Source organism: Tribolium madens, unplaced genomic scaffold, assembly GCF_015345945.1.
Source record: "Tribolium madens isolate multiple individuals breed KSU strain unplaced genomic scaffold, Tmad_KSU_1.1 Scaffold_97;HRSCAF=244;Tcas5.2_LG3a, whole genome shotgun sequence".
Classification (NCBI taxonomy): domain Eukaryota; kingdom Metazoa; phylum Arthropoda; class Insecta; order Coleoptera; family Tenebrionidae; genus Tribolium; species Tribolium madens.
Genome location: NW_025401069.1, coordinates 11432197 through 11445559, shown reverse-complemented (window position 1 = coordinate 11445559; position 13363 = coordinate 11432197). Strand labels below are relative to the sequence as shown.

The following is a 13363-nucleotide window of genomic DNA, read 5'->3' as shown; positions in this document are numbered from 1 at the left end:
GGAAAAAAGCACACAAGGAAAGAACTCGAAATGTGGGATACGCATTTTTATGGACTTTTTAAATATGAATTAAATATCTCAATTGATAATTCCAGGAGAAAATTGCTACGTACCATCAACGTACCTAAATGAAAAATAAATAACATTTCATACTGCGCTTTTTTTCTTGCGTGCTTTTTTCTTGACTGCTTTTTTTCATGTGTGCTTTTTTCCTTGTGCTTTTTTTCCCTGTGCGCTTTTTGTCCTGCACTTATTTCCTGTGCGCATCTTTCCGGTCACCAAGCTAATTCCTTACAGTACCTCAAAATTACAACTGAATCCAATACGATTTTCATAGGGAACAACGAATTGTTTTAAAATTTTGGATTTTTCTTCCAGATAAGAATTTTTTAATAACATTTTTCCAATTTTAAACATAGTTTTTTTTCCTACGCATCTCACAGCCAAATTTAAAAAATTGTATTTATAATAAATTATGAGTAAAATAAACATTTTTTCTTTAGAGCTGTTTTTTTTTTGTTGATTTGGTAAATTTCATAGTTTGCGTAAGTATGTGAAACCAAAATGGTGAGTTAAGAGGTCAAATTAAAATTTTTACAACGAATGTTACAATTTAAGTAGAAGAAAGTATTAAAAAATTAATATCTCAATCAGTATATTTGAAAATCGGTTCACAAAAGGTGAATATTTTTGTCGCAACTGTAGCTTAAATTATAAAAGTAGCTACTAGCTAATTCTGAAAAAGATAAGGTAAATGCTACAGTTATAGTCGATTAAATCAACTTCTGTGGCTGAGGGAGGGGTTGCCCAAGGGTGGCAAATTTCTGATATAGCTTAGCTACATCTAGAAGCTACTAAAATAGCTGGTTATTGCCCAGTTCTGTGAACACCAATGGGCACATCTTCATTACCAATGCTTGTATTTTGAAGAAAATGTTTCATTTCTTCGTCAGAAATTTTCCACAAAATTCAGAATTTTTGCGTGCTTCCAGATGGTCATCAATATTTGCAAGCAACAACTTCCATAACCTACTCAAATTTTATAACATAAGCTTCTAAATTCCCTGAATTGTAGTTTTTCTTTGGAGTATTTCTTTAGAGTGTAATAAAAGCGAGAAAAGCTATGAGAATCGATGTCAAAATGTTTGAATGTTGTCGCAATCTGTGAGATGTTTGGAATCCGGCCTTCGGAAATTGTTGTTAAACAATCCCCGTGGTGTGTGAGTTTTTAATAGAAAAATTTCGAGGGGAGTTTGAAATATGAAGGATGGAACAGCCGGCGCGTCATTCGCGCTCTTCTGTCAGCCGAAACTGCGAAATGAAAAGGGTTCTCCGAAATATCATTAAGATGATTGACACGAAACACATTAAACGATGCTTGGGATTGCATGTCGCCGCTAAGGCTCACGTCAAGGAATAATTATTCATATTTATCGCTCTTTTGTCAGTCGTGCGTTCACGGGGACAAAATAAGCTAGAGGTCGTTAGACAGCATCTGATACGGTGAAGATGACGGGACTTAAACAAGAGACTCGTCTTTTGCTAGATAAAGCAATTCCATCGACGCGAGGCAATTTGCCGTACAAGCTCCAAAAGGCCGGAATTAAAGCGGTAATTGAACGTCGGGATGCATAAAAAGGAGGGAGCGTGTGAGACGAACGCTGTTTGCACTTAAACACACTACTTGCCAAAATTATTCTTCGCCCCCTTTTGCTAATTAGCGACTATGCCCTGGCTACACACGCGACACGTGCCAATTCCCCAATATTTACACGAAATGACAACGACCAGGGACAGGGGGCAGTCGCGGCTTGTCAGGCACTGCCTCCCCAGTGAAAATAAAAGTTAAAAATAAAATAGAAATTTACATTATTTTGACTACTTTTGAATCGTAAATTACAATTTTTATATAATTTTAACCTTAATAATTTTTTATTTGTCTAAATGTTGAGTTTTTTGCTATAAATAATAGTGAAAAAGTTTTAAATAAACCTCTGGTAAGCAGTGCGCAGGTCACTACTGCGGCATGTCGCTGAGAAGAGTTGAGATTTTTGGAAAAGTCTATTTTTTCTTTAAATGGAAATTTCCAAGTCAAAATTTTGGTGAAAAATTTGGTAGCACCTTGCTCTTTGTTTTTGTTCCTAGAAATTTTGTTACAAAATTATGATTATGTTTTCAAATTGCGATGTTGTCAAAATTTTGACTTTTATGAATCTTGTGTACACTTTGAAAGTGCTATATAATTGAATACCTGAGGACAGACATCAATTATCTAAGGTCTAAAGACAGAATTCAGTGCTAATAATTTTGGTAGAAACACGCCGAAAGTAAGTACAATGTTGTGGACGAAAAAAAAAACTTTAATGAAAAAAGATGTATATACAGAAAAAAGTTATTTAGCAAAAGATACAAGTAGGTATTATAACGAATGGCAATAAATTTTATTAATTTATTGAAATGAGCCCAAAAGTTGATGCATGTTATAAATTTTTCTTCAGTTTTAGTTTTAAAATTGTTAGTCTTTCAACTTGTTCCTCAAAAACGATGCACAAGACACTAATTTTTTGCGTTCTTTCCGAGGTTCTTTCTCATTCATGTTTATTTTGTATTCTTGTCAATTTCTTGCTAAAAACTGATGATATTTAGCAAACCTGCATTACAAATTGCTCCTACATTTTAATAGGCCCTTTTTCTTACTTCCTGCTTGCGAACTATTCGTTTCCAAATTTTTAAAAACTGTTAGTGGTACCGAATTTGTTCTTTTTTTTTGGTGTTTCGTCTCTAAATTTTCTTTGACGATTTTTTGTGTTGACGTTTAATGTCATTGTTTTCAGATTAATTCAAAAAACCGGAACTGTTAACTTAAAATTACCATGAATGAATTTGCAAAAGAATTGGTAGCACCTTATCAAGATTTAAATAATATTCATTTGTATTACAAGGAAGGAAAGTGAGACTTGTCAAATGAATCAAATACGACTTGTCGAGGGCAGTAACCAACCAGGGAGGAAAAGACACTTTTCTCTAATGTAATACATTTTATTTTTCCTACGATCCAGCAAGAAAAAATTCAATATTAACAATTTCTCTTAATATTTCTATGGGGGAGGTAAAATTTCTACCTTCCTGAGAGATTTTATACACTGTGTCAATTTTAAAACTTGCAATCGGCAATTTCTCTCATCAACTGAAAAAGTTATTAATAATCACTCAAAACCGTTTTGGTGGTTCCTAGGGGGAATTAAATTGACGTGATAAGTGACACACCTCCACCCACCCTTGAATATAGTAAAAAAAAATGAAAATTCAACGTCTTCGTTTTTGAATAATTGGAAAAATAACTTTACCAAATAGGCTGTTGTATGACATTTCTGAAAAGCGCTTGTTATGGGCTTTCCAACGATGTATCGCAAGTAGGGTCGTGCCATTTAAAATTTTCAACTTAAGGTGGCTGTGGCTTGAAGGGTGGGTGGAGGAGCGTCACTTACCATGCCATTCTGATTCCCCCTAAAAACTACCGAAACAGTTTTGAGTGATTCTCAATAACTTTTTTAGTTCCAGAGATATTGGCGATTGCAAGTTTTAAAATTGACACCCTGTATATTTTTATTGTAATTTTGATAGATGAGGGAGGTAATTGGCCACTTTCATTTCTGAAATTAGGGTGGAAAAAACTTACTTTCTCTTATTAGAGTCATAGGAAAATTAATTATTAATGTAGTTTTGTAAATTCCTGGTATATTAAATATGGTTAACTGGAAGCAAAACACACAAAAAAAATTTTTTGGCCATGGCGAGGAAGCATAGTCTAATGCTGTGGTATTTGAATAGCAATTTACATCTCCAGGGTATAGCCACAAACGTAGATTCGGCCCCGCAAATTGAAATTAATAAATTTAATGAATCGTTCAAAAAAATTGAAAAATTTTAATAAGCTTAGTCGATTTTTGTATTTTTCTTTGCTGTTAAAAGTTAGCTTTTCGTGGTCAACAAAGGAATCATTTTTTAGTCTTCAAGTATATGGCACATACACGTATATTTCTATTTTTTTTATATATAAAAAAAGATCTGCCTCCTCTTAATAAAAAACTACGAGTCGCCACTGATAGGGGGCATGCGTTTTGACCCCAACACTTAAATTTAGGCAAAACGTCTGATCCAGAAACGCGAAATTAACCAGAGTAGCGCTTGGTGTATAGAAAAAGAGTCTTTCGCAATTACTCGTTCAACGTTATCCAGATCCAGACGTTCCCAGGACGTCCTTAATTTGAGGGAGGCTTCCAGACTGATTGTTTCCACTGTTTATTTAATTACAGTTCTCCCTGCGTCTGGTCAACAAGAAGAATTAAGATTAATGAGTCTCGTAGTTGATTAGGTGTAAATAACATTCGGGCGTAAACGGCTAGGTAGAAATTCTTTAATCATCGGTTATATCAAAAAAAAGTGCGGCAATGATGACGATGATACATGACTTCAATTAAGATGGCTATCGTGCTCATGGAGAATTATTACCAAGCGTTGAAAAACAAATTAAATCGCAGCGACGCTTGCGAAAATACTCATCAGTTTTCATTTAGACGAATTAACAAATTGAATCCGAGTTTGTGTGATTAATGCAAAAGTCTCGACAAAGCAATGAAAGAAACTTGTGATGAAAGCGGGATTTTTGTGCACAAACGAGCACAAACAGTATAATGGGCCATTTGCGGACATCGTTAGGAATGATGTTATTTTAGTTTCGACTTCAAAAGGATCAAAATATCGCAGAGCGTTAATCTAAATATAACGAGTCGGCTATTTCGCACACAAAAGCACCAACTACCTACTTGGAGATGTTTGTCCAAATGTCAATACCGAAGATTCCAATTATAGATAAGGTGATAAACATCGAATTGTGGTGACTCGGATCGGTGTCAACCGTAACTCGAGACTTTGTAATCGCGATAATTGACTTCTTTTAATTATGTAGTTGTTATCGGGAAGGAAAAGTCGGGTAATAAGGACCGGAGTCACGGACTGGCTTCATGTAACACGAAATACTTCTTTAATAACCGTTTTATATGCAATAGACTCGAGAATGTAGCAAAGGCAAGCCACAACGAATACGTAATGGAAATTGACCCTTGTTTGAATTTCCCGGGACACACATGGACGCGAAGGGGCCCTGGAAAACCATTCTATTTCAAGAACTGAGCGCTAAATATAACCCTTGCGGTAAATTAATAATCAACAATTACGCATTTCAAAGGGATAATTGTTTTTGTGCTGCATTTATCGTTATGTTTGACGTTACTGGTCATTGACACCGCTACCAACCTTGTAAAACTAGAAAGGAAACGCAGAATCGCGATCTAGTAGATTAAAACGTTCTACGAATTATTGGACAAATTTCACCTCTTCTTAGCTGATTTAGAGCAATTTAGAAGTGATCTCGAGATTCTGTTTTTGCAATTCGGGTAAAAAACGAAAACTATAGCTCTCCCTTTTTCAATATTTTTTTTTGACCAAAACTGTTACATCCAAATGATGAAAACTTATGTAGAAGTCAAATAGCGCCAACAAAAGTTTCATTAATTTTTACTTACTTTCGTGTTTTATTTTGTTCGTTATTTATTATCATTACATTTTTATTCACTAAATGGGAAATCAGTAGGCCTTTCAAATATTCAATCGGTGTCAAACTTAAATGGTTGTAACTAATATAATTCCAGTATCGTAGGCAAAAATCGATGTTGTGTATCTCCAAGTATTTAACCGAAATTTTGAAAATAAACAACATGAGCGTTTGTAGTTTAGTTTTCTATAGTTTTATGTTTGCGTTACTTATATTACTTTTTTTCTTTTTTAAACCATAATATTTTATATTCTAACGATTGGGTACACTTTGTTACGTTCTTCCTTTTACGTCTTTTAATCTTTTGAGTGTTTTCATTCTGATTTTCAACAAATTTTTAACGTTTTTATATTTTTGGTTTTATATTAAGTGTGCGTTCTTTTAACTGGCTCACTTATTTTTTGTGTATATTACTCACTAGTCTAATGTTCTTTAATTTTCTTGGACCACATTTTCCAGAGTTATTTTGCGCTTTTGCTACATTTTTTGTTTATTACGTTTTTTGATAATGTTAGAAACAGAAAATTTACAAGAATACAACCTGGGCCACCGAACCTTAACAAGGTCTCTATTTTTTTATAGGTATATAGGGTGAATTTATAAATCGATTTTTTTAATATAAAAAATGTGATCATATTTGGGAACGAAATTTTGTATTGTTTTTGAGTTTTTTTTGTCAAAATTGCAATTTATGTAAAAAAATTTAAAAAAATTAAATATAAAGTAGATAGTTGTAATCTTTAGATCATAACCTTCATGAGAAAAATGGTTCAATAGTGGGTTACTATTTAAAAAAAAATAATTAAAAATTAATTAAATAAAAAATAAAATTAAATTTAAAAAAATTAAAAATTTTGAAGAACTCAAAACACAAAAAAAAAAATCGAAAAATTTTACTCTCTTACATTTTCATAGTACTCAAATAGTTTTTAAGCAAAAAACGTTTGGTTCCATATTTTTTATTCACCTAGTAGTTATCGAGAAATCATAATAGGCAAAATTCAAAGGTTTACACTTAAAAAATTCATATCTCAAAAATTATCGGTTTTAGGTCTCAATACAGTTTACACAAACGAATACTTAAAATTATAGATACATAGTTTATTATTTTTGCTAAGATTTTCAGATTTTTTATTTTTCCGACTTTTTTCAAAATTTTTGTTATTGATGATCATCTTATGTTCGGTATTGCTAAACCAACATTTTAAAAAGTAATTTAACTGAGTTATTAATGCAGTAAAATAAATATAAAATTTTTTGGTTGAAAAAAAAAACATTTATTTATTATTTCTTTATGATTTTTTTATTTACGAGTATTAGAATAAAAGCAAAAAATTGTTGAGTGAACTGGAGCTGTAAGGTTCATACACTCCATATAAAAAAGAATAATTTGTAAAATATTTCGAAAACTTTTATTCTTGATAAAACATCACATTTTTGTAATAGTCCTTTATCATTTATCAATTGGTTTTTCAAAAAATAAATAGTTTGAGCAAAAAACGTTTGCTTCCACACTTTTTGTTCACCTGGTATGTATATTCTAACACAGAATTTGCAAAAAATTCTTTGTTTTTTATTATTTTTGGTGCTTGGACTTTGGCAGAAATAGGAAAAGAGTGTTAAAAAATTGCGTTTAATTTTGGAGTGTGGTGACTATAAATTTTTCGCCGGTGTACAAATTATGTCGGTTCGTCTTCAGTGCCACGGCCATTTGATCTCAACGCTTTACAAAGTCTGTCATTTATAAAGCGGTCGTTGCTTGACGGAAAGTACTTGTCGCTGCTTAAATTCTTCGGCGGCCGTGCTCGTAAATACCCCCAGCTGTTGAGTCTTTTGCTATTATTAATTAGCAATTCCAGGATATGGCCTCGTCTTGCGACTGGCCACAATTAGTCTGTTCGCACGTTCTTATAGTTTGTTGTTGGGTGGTGGGGGAACCCCCCACCAAGCGTCACTAATTGGCTTATCCGTTATAGCGCGTTCGATTGGAGTCTATGCACTCCAGCTAATTAATATACGATCTCATGGCTTCATTAGCCCCGGACGGGTTAGCTACGAGATGTTAATAATCCGTTAACGGCCGTTGATCATGCGAAACATGTTGCACGGAAGAAAATGGGGGCGAGAAGCTGTCGTAATTCAACGCAATGCGTATGGCAGCCGGTCCCGGTCATAACTCACGAATTTAAAGTGTCTGGAGGCTTGTATGCGGCCGTTGGACTCGCTTTTTCGCCGTCTGCAATTTTACAGGCGTGACGAGCTTTTATGCAGAAAGCTCCGATACCGGAAGCGAATTCGAGCAATTTCAGAGCTCGTAAAAATGCTCCTTGTTAGCGAAAGTAACACTCGAGGATGAGTCGGAAGTCACTGGAAACTCCAACCGTCTAATTTCAACGCTCTCTCTCCCGTATTTGAAATTTACATCGATTTAAATAATACAACACGAATTTACATTCATACATAATGTACTAAAACCGATGCGAATATTAATCGCTTCAAGAGGAAGAGTTATGGAGAGAAATCTACCAAGAAAACAGATCGGCTCAAGAAAGACTTTCTGGAAAAATTGTCGAGGAATAAATTTACTCGCACCGGTAACATATATTCAACAGATCAATACTCCTACATTATTGAAGGTATTGATTATAAATTGCTTTCGACACTAATGGGGATCTTATGCACTGTATCACTACAATTTAGTTCAATTACGACCGAACATGTGATTAGAATTGTAAATTATTTATTGTATTTGCTCGTTTTGAAAGTTGTTGGACGCTATTTTCACCAGCAAATTACAACTTCCATAAAACAATCACAGACCCAATTGTGTTGGGGTTAATAAATAATGACTTGGAAAGCTAATAAACCAAACTCAAATCTTGTCAAAATTTTGAGTTTGTTTTCACACTTTCCAATTTTTCCCATTTTTGTGTTTTCCTCTGCAAACTTTTTGACCTGACCTGCCAGCTTAGTGGCATTTCATTCGCATTTGGACTTTTTTTTCTAAAAATTTAGGGAGCATGAGTGACAAACAAGACGAACGTTTTCATCAAGATCTGAAGGGTCTCCAAAGATCGACACGAAGGTTTTTGGGATGAAAATATGTTAGTATATTACTGTTGGATTGTTATAAAGAAACAAAAAAAGTAAAATATCTCATCTTTAATTTGTTCTTTAGCGGTTTTTGTATTTTTGTTAATTACTTATAACATAGTGAACTTTTTTAAATAGTTTTTTTTTTGAACTCAGTGCCTCAAAATCTATAAGAAATTACTTTAAGCTAAGGTATAAAAATCGTGTAAACTAGTGTAATTTTTTCTCTGCGTTTTAAATCCCATCACATTGGCGTTTAATTTTTTTGACAACGATGTCGCTTTGACAAATGAATTAACGCAAGTTAAATAACAAAAATGTTTGTAAAAAAACATAATTTTAATAAATGGCAATTCAAAAAAACAGCTTCTGAAAAAAAACTGTCATTTTTAACAAAAACAAACATTATTCAACTATTTCATTAATTGTCAAAGTGACATCGTTGACAAAAAAATTAAATCGCCAATGTGATGGGACTTGAAAAGCAAAGAAAGATTATTATTACAAGTCCAAAAGTAAACTTTTCGTTCTACTGAGTCAGAATAATGAAGTTTTAATTACAGATTTCGTTTCGTTTCAGATAAAGCAAAAACAACCCTTGCTGTTAAAATGTTACTTTATCTACTCAAAAGAATTTATAAAAAAATAGTTTAACATATGCTATAGAAAAAAAGTATTTCCTTTGCTTTTTTGGCGTAAAATCAAAGGTAAAAATTTGTTTTCTTTTGACAGGCTATTGTAAAATGTATTATTAAGTTCAGAATTTTGATTATAAAAGAAATAACTTGATAGAAATTGGCAAAATTCACAGTTTATTAAAAAATTTTGGCATTTAAAATTAGTTCTACAATCTTGATTTTTGAAAGCTGTAGATAAAGAACCTTAAAAGTCAAGTCAAGCTAAAACTGTTTTTCCTTTGCAGTTTTGGCGTAAAATCAAAGGTAAATTTTTTTTTCTTGAAAACTTATTCACAAAACATTTTTCGGGTCCGGACCAACTTTCTAAATAAGGGTTTTTCACTATTGCGACAAAGTGCAGCCCGAGTACAAAGTTAGACTGGTGAATAGTTTTTTCCCCGGGTGTACCAATGTTAATTCAAAATCTTAAGATCCTGACAAAGGTTAATCATGTGCGAATACCCTGGGGGAGTCTCCGTTTCCAGCTTTGAATCTTCCAATTTTCGGCGTTTTCCTTTGTTGGGGTCAGGTCGTGATTGTTCCTCTTTTAATCATAAAGAGCAGACGCGTGTGGTCTTTGATGTTGAAGTAATGTAAAACGCACAGTCCTGCGACCCAAAACCGACACGTTTCCCAGATGTCTGTAATGGAGGTAGGAGCGTGTCGCCGTTTGTTTAGGCTAGAAAATAACATATGTAAAAGGGATGGGCGGTACATTTCACCATATTAACATACCTTCGACTGCTATAATTAGAATCCCAGATGCATTACGCGATCTATTTATTTAATAAACACCCAAAAGTGGACGAGGCAGAAAAGTGGTAGAAAAAGTGGCGGGTGTCGTTGACGCTCGTCCCTCTTTTAACACGAAGACACTCTTGACATTTCTGACACCAATGCGACCGCCGGGCTTTTTTTAACGCACCACACCGGAAACTTGTTTCGGAAATAGGTCTTTAACAACTAATGACGCTTCTTTGAACGCGGGACGACTTTGATAAGCTTTCTCGAGGATTCACAACAAAAGCAGATGTAATCTCATGGAAATTAGGATGGAGGTGTACCTAAGTCGTCTAGTACTAAGAATGGAAAAATAATTCTTATGTGTGACTTTCTACAAATCAATTCCTCGAGTCAAAAATTCTCACTCTGTCTAAATTTAGCTCTTTTAACCTTCTGAGCGAATCACTAGACGTGGATAAATAGTGCAACACCTGTAACGGCCAATGACAAGAGCGGAAACGGTCTATTTTTGAACCTTGTAGAAAAATACTCAGGGGTTTGATGCGGCTGACGCTTTTATTGCCTCTATTCGAATGTAGATTTTTGTATTAATTAGGTTAGAAGGGATTTTAAGGCCCATTTCGCGCCATAAACGTCACTGGATCCAATGAAGCCGTCGTTGTTGCAACAGCCTGCTATAATTTAAGCTGTGGCAACCCACGCACCATGTTTGTCTAAGTTGTTACTGTTGATAGTTTTAATGAGTCAGAGCGAGTTTTTAAACGGCAACAATAACAATTTGTCGAAAGTGCGACACGAATGCATTGGTAAATCTGTTGAAAGTTGAGTTTGTTGAAAAGAAGTTATCACGTTTTAACACTCGACTGTGTTTTTAATAAAATAACATACAACAATGGAGTCTTTGTTGTTCGTTGTGTGGTTTATCATTCAATTTCTGTGCGCTTCGTAAACAAGACGGCTTTTAATCGCTCAATCCGACACACATTCGTCTATGAATAGATTGTAATGAAGCTAAGATGTTAGGATTGTCCGCGGGGCGCTTTTTTGGTCTTAATTGCGTTTTCCATTATCGTTATCAGGACTGCACCTAAATCAATTGCCCGTTAGGTTGGAGTTTATCAACTGCAAAGCCGCGTTTAATTTATAATCGGAGATAATGGAGCCGTAAAACTGTTTAGCATAGTCATTAAACCCATATAAACTGTCAAAAGCTTCGATTTGATTTAAACAAACCCAGATTAAGATCGCTGGAAAAAAGTACCATAAAGATTTGCTTGGAATCTCATAATCGCCCTGTTTACACATTGTTATATTTATCGGGGGACATATTTACGCGCATACCGAAGTTTTGTCGCTCGATAAATATCTCAGGATCCAATTAGATTCAAAAGATAATGTTGGAACGGTTTTGACGTTTCCGCGATCACAATTGGGCGAATGCGGTTACACGGAGAAATTTCAATTTATTTCTGATTTGCCGACATGACCTGCAGTTTCTTATTAACCCCTTTTAGCCGACGATTTGCAATCAAAGTAATGACGTTTCGATTGGGGAATGCGAGCTTCCACAGAAGACGTGAGCGATCTCGACACGAAATTAATTCCGCATTTGTGACCCCCGTGTTTTTGCGAGTTTTTCACGTTTTGTAATTCTCTTTTCAGCACAATACCGCTCCCCCCGGATCACCGAGCACCCCTCGGACATAATCGTGGCCAAGAACGAGCCGGTGACCCTCAACTGCAAAGCCGAGGGTCGTCCCGAGCCCACCATCGAGTGGTTCAAAGACGGAGAGCCCGTCAAAACCTCACCCACCGATAACAAATCCCACCGGGTCCTGCTGCCAGCAGGATCGCTCTTCTTCCTGCGCACCATGAACAGCAAGAAGGAGCAGGATGCGGGAGTGTACTGGTGCGTGGCGCGGAACATCGCAGGATCTGCGGTCAGCAGGAATGCTACGCTGCAAGTCGCCGGTGAGTGTCAATGGATTCCGGGCGCGACCGGACTTCCGACCCATAAATCGCGATTGTATTTGTTTTAATTCCGGGCCAAGCCTGAAATATCGAGTGGACACTTCTGAAATTCCTGTCACATAAAAATCGCTGAAAACTTTTATGGCCCTTCGCCCCGTATGTGACGTAATGGTGTGTGAGCAGAGGGTCAGCAATTAACGTCTAAATTGCGCCGTTAGCGTCACCGTCCACCCTAATGAAAACAACGCAAACGTCCTGAAAAATTCCCAAATGTTTCGGTAAACTTCAGAGGCTGAAATATCTCAATTACGGCTGAAAAAACTGTCCGTACGTGTAAACTACGGAATAAAACCCGAGTTATACTCCATAAACTCACCACGTAGTTAAAATTTTTCATGTAAGGAGCGTAAAGATCAAAGATAGGCCCAGCTCCCGGCCATATGCTAATACCGAAAATTCAGACATAAAACCCATCTGTTAATGTGTTTTTTCGTTTCGTGAAATGCTTGCTTGGTCTTTGTTCGGGCCATTTATGACAACACACGTGTCACATGTGCGTTTCGCCCCTCTACACGGCCTAATTGTCCACCATCCATATTCATGAACCCTTATGATTAATATGGCCGCTGTTACACAAACAGACAAATTGATACCGATTGTTATCAAGCGAAAATATTTTAATTCGGGATTACGCCTCTTGATTGATGATATTTTCATTGAATTTTTTGCGATTTTATCAGCGAATTTTTTTCTTTAATGGCGGCTTAAAAATGGTAATGTCGAGGTTGATATGCAAACGGTGCGATGGCAACGGCGATATAACGGTGCTCGGACTGGAAATTTTTGCAAAATTGTTGGAATATAAAACTGGATCGGTATGAGTTGCCAGAATAGGATAATAGATAGGGACAAGTTTAGACCGAATTAGCATACTGGATGTACCACAGTAACGATTTATCCATAATTCGAAATTATTAATGACGCTCAGCATGCCGCATGACGATTATTCAGTGGTAAGAGGCGATGAGAAAAATTACAAAAGAGAAAACGAGACGAATAAATCTTCGACACGATGGACGCAGTCGTTGAAATGGAAATATTTAAATTAGTGATTGCGACTGGTTGCTTCCTCGGCATTCATTATTTCAGTAAAAAGACCAAAAACCAAAAAAACATTTTTTGTAAATTTGGATATTGTTTATAAAATCATTCCTAAAAATATCGAGTTTTTGGATTTTTTGTTGCGTGTTTTTTTGCTATATTA

The 13363-nt window shown here is 35.3% G+C and overlaps 1 protein-coding gene across 1 annotated transcript in view; it reads left to right on the top strand.

Moving 5' to 3' along the window:
• LOC123014422 (roundabout homolog 2-like) overlaps positions 1–13363 on the top strand; it is a 100728-nt gene that overhangs the window by 60074 nt on the left and 27291 nt on the right. Inside the window, 1 exon segment of the mRNA XM_044413539.1 lies at positions 11791–12099. Coding sequence (XP_044269474.1) covers positions 11791–12099 — 309 coding nt within the window.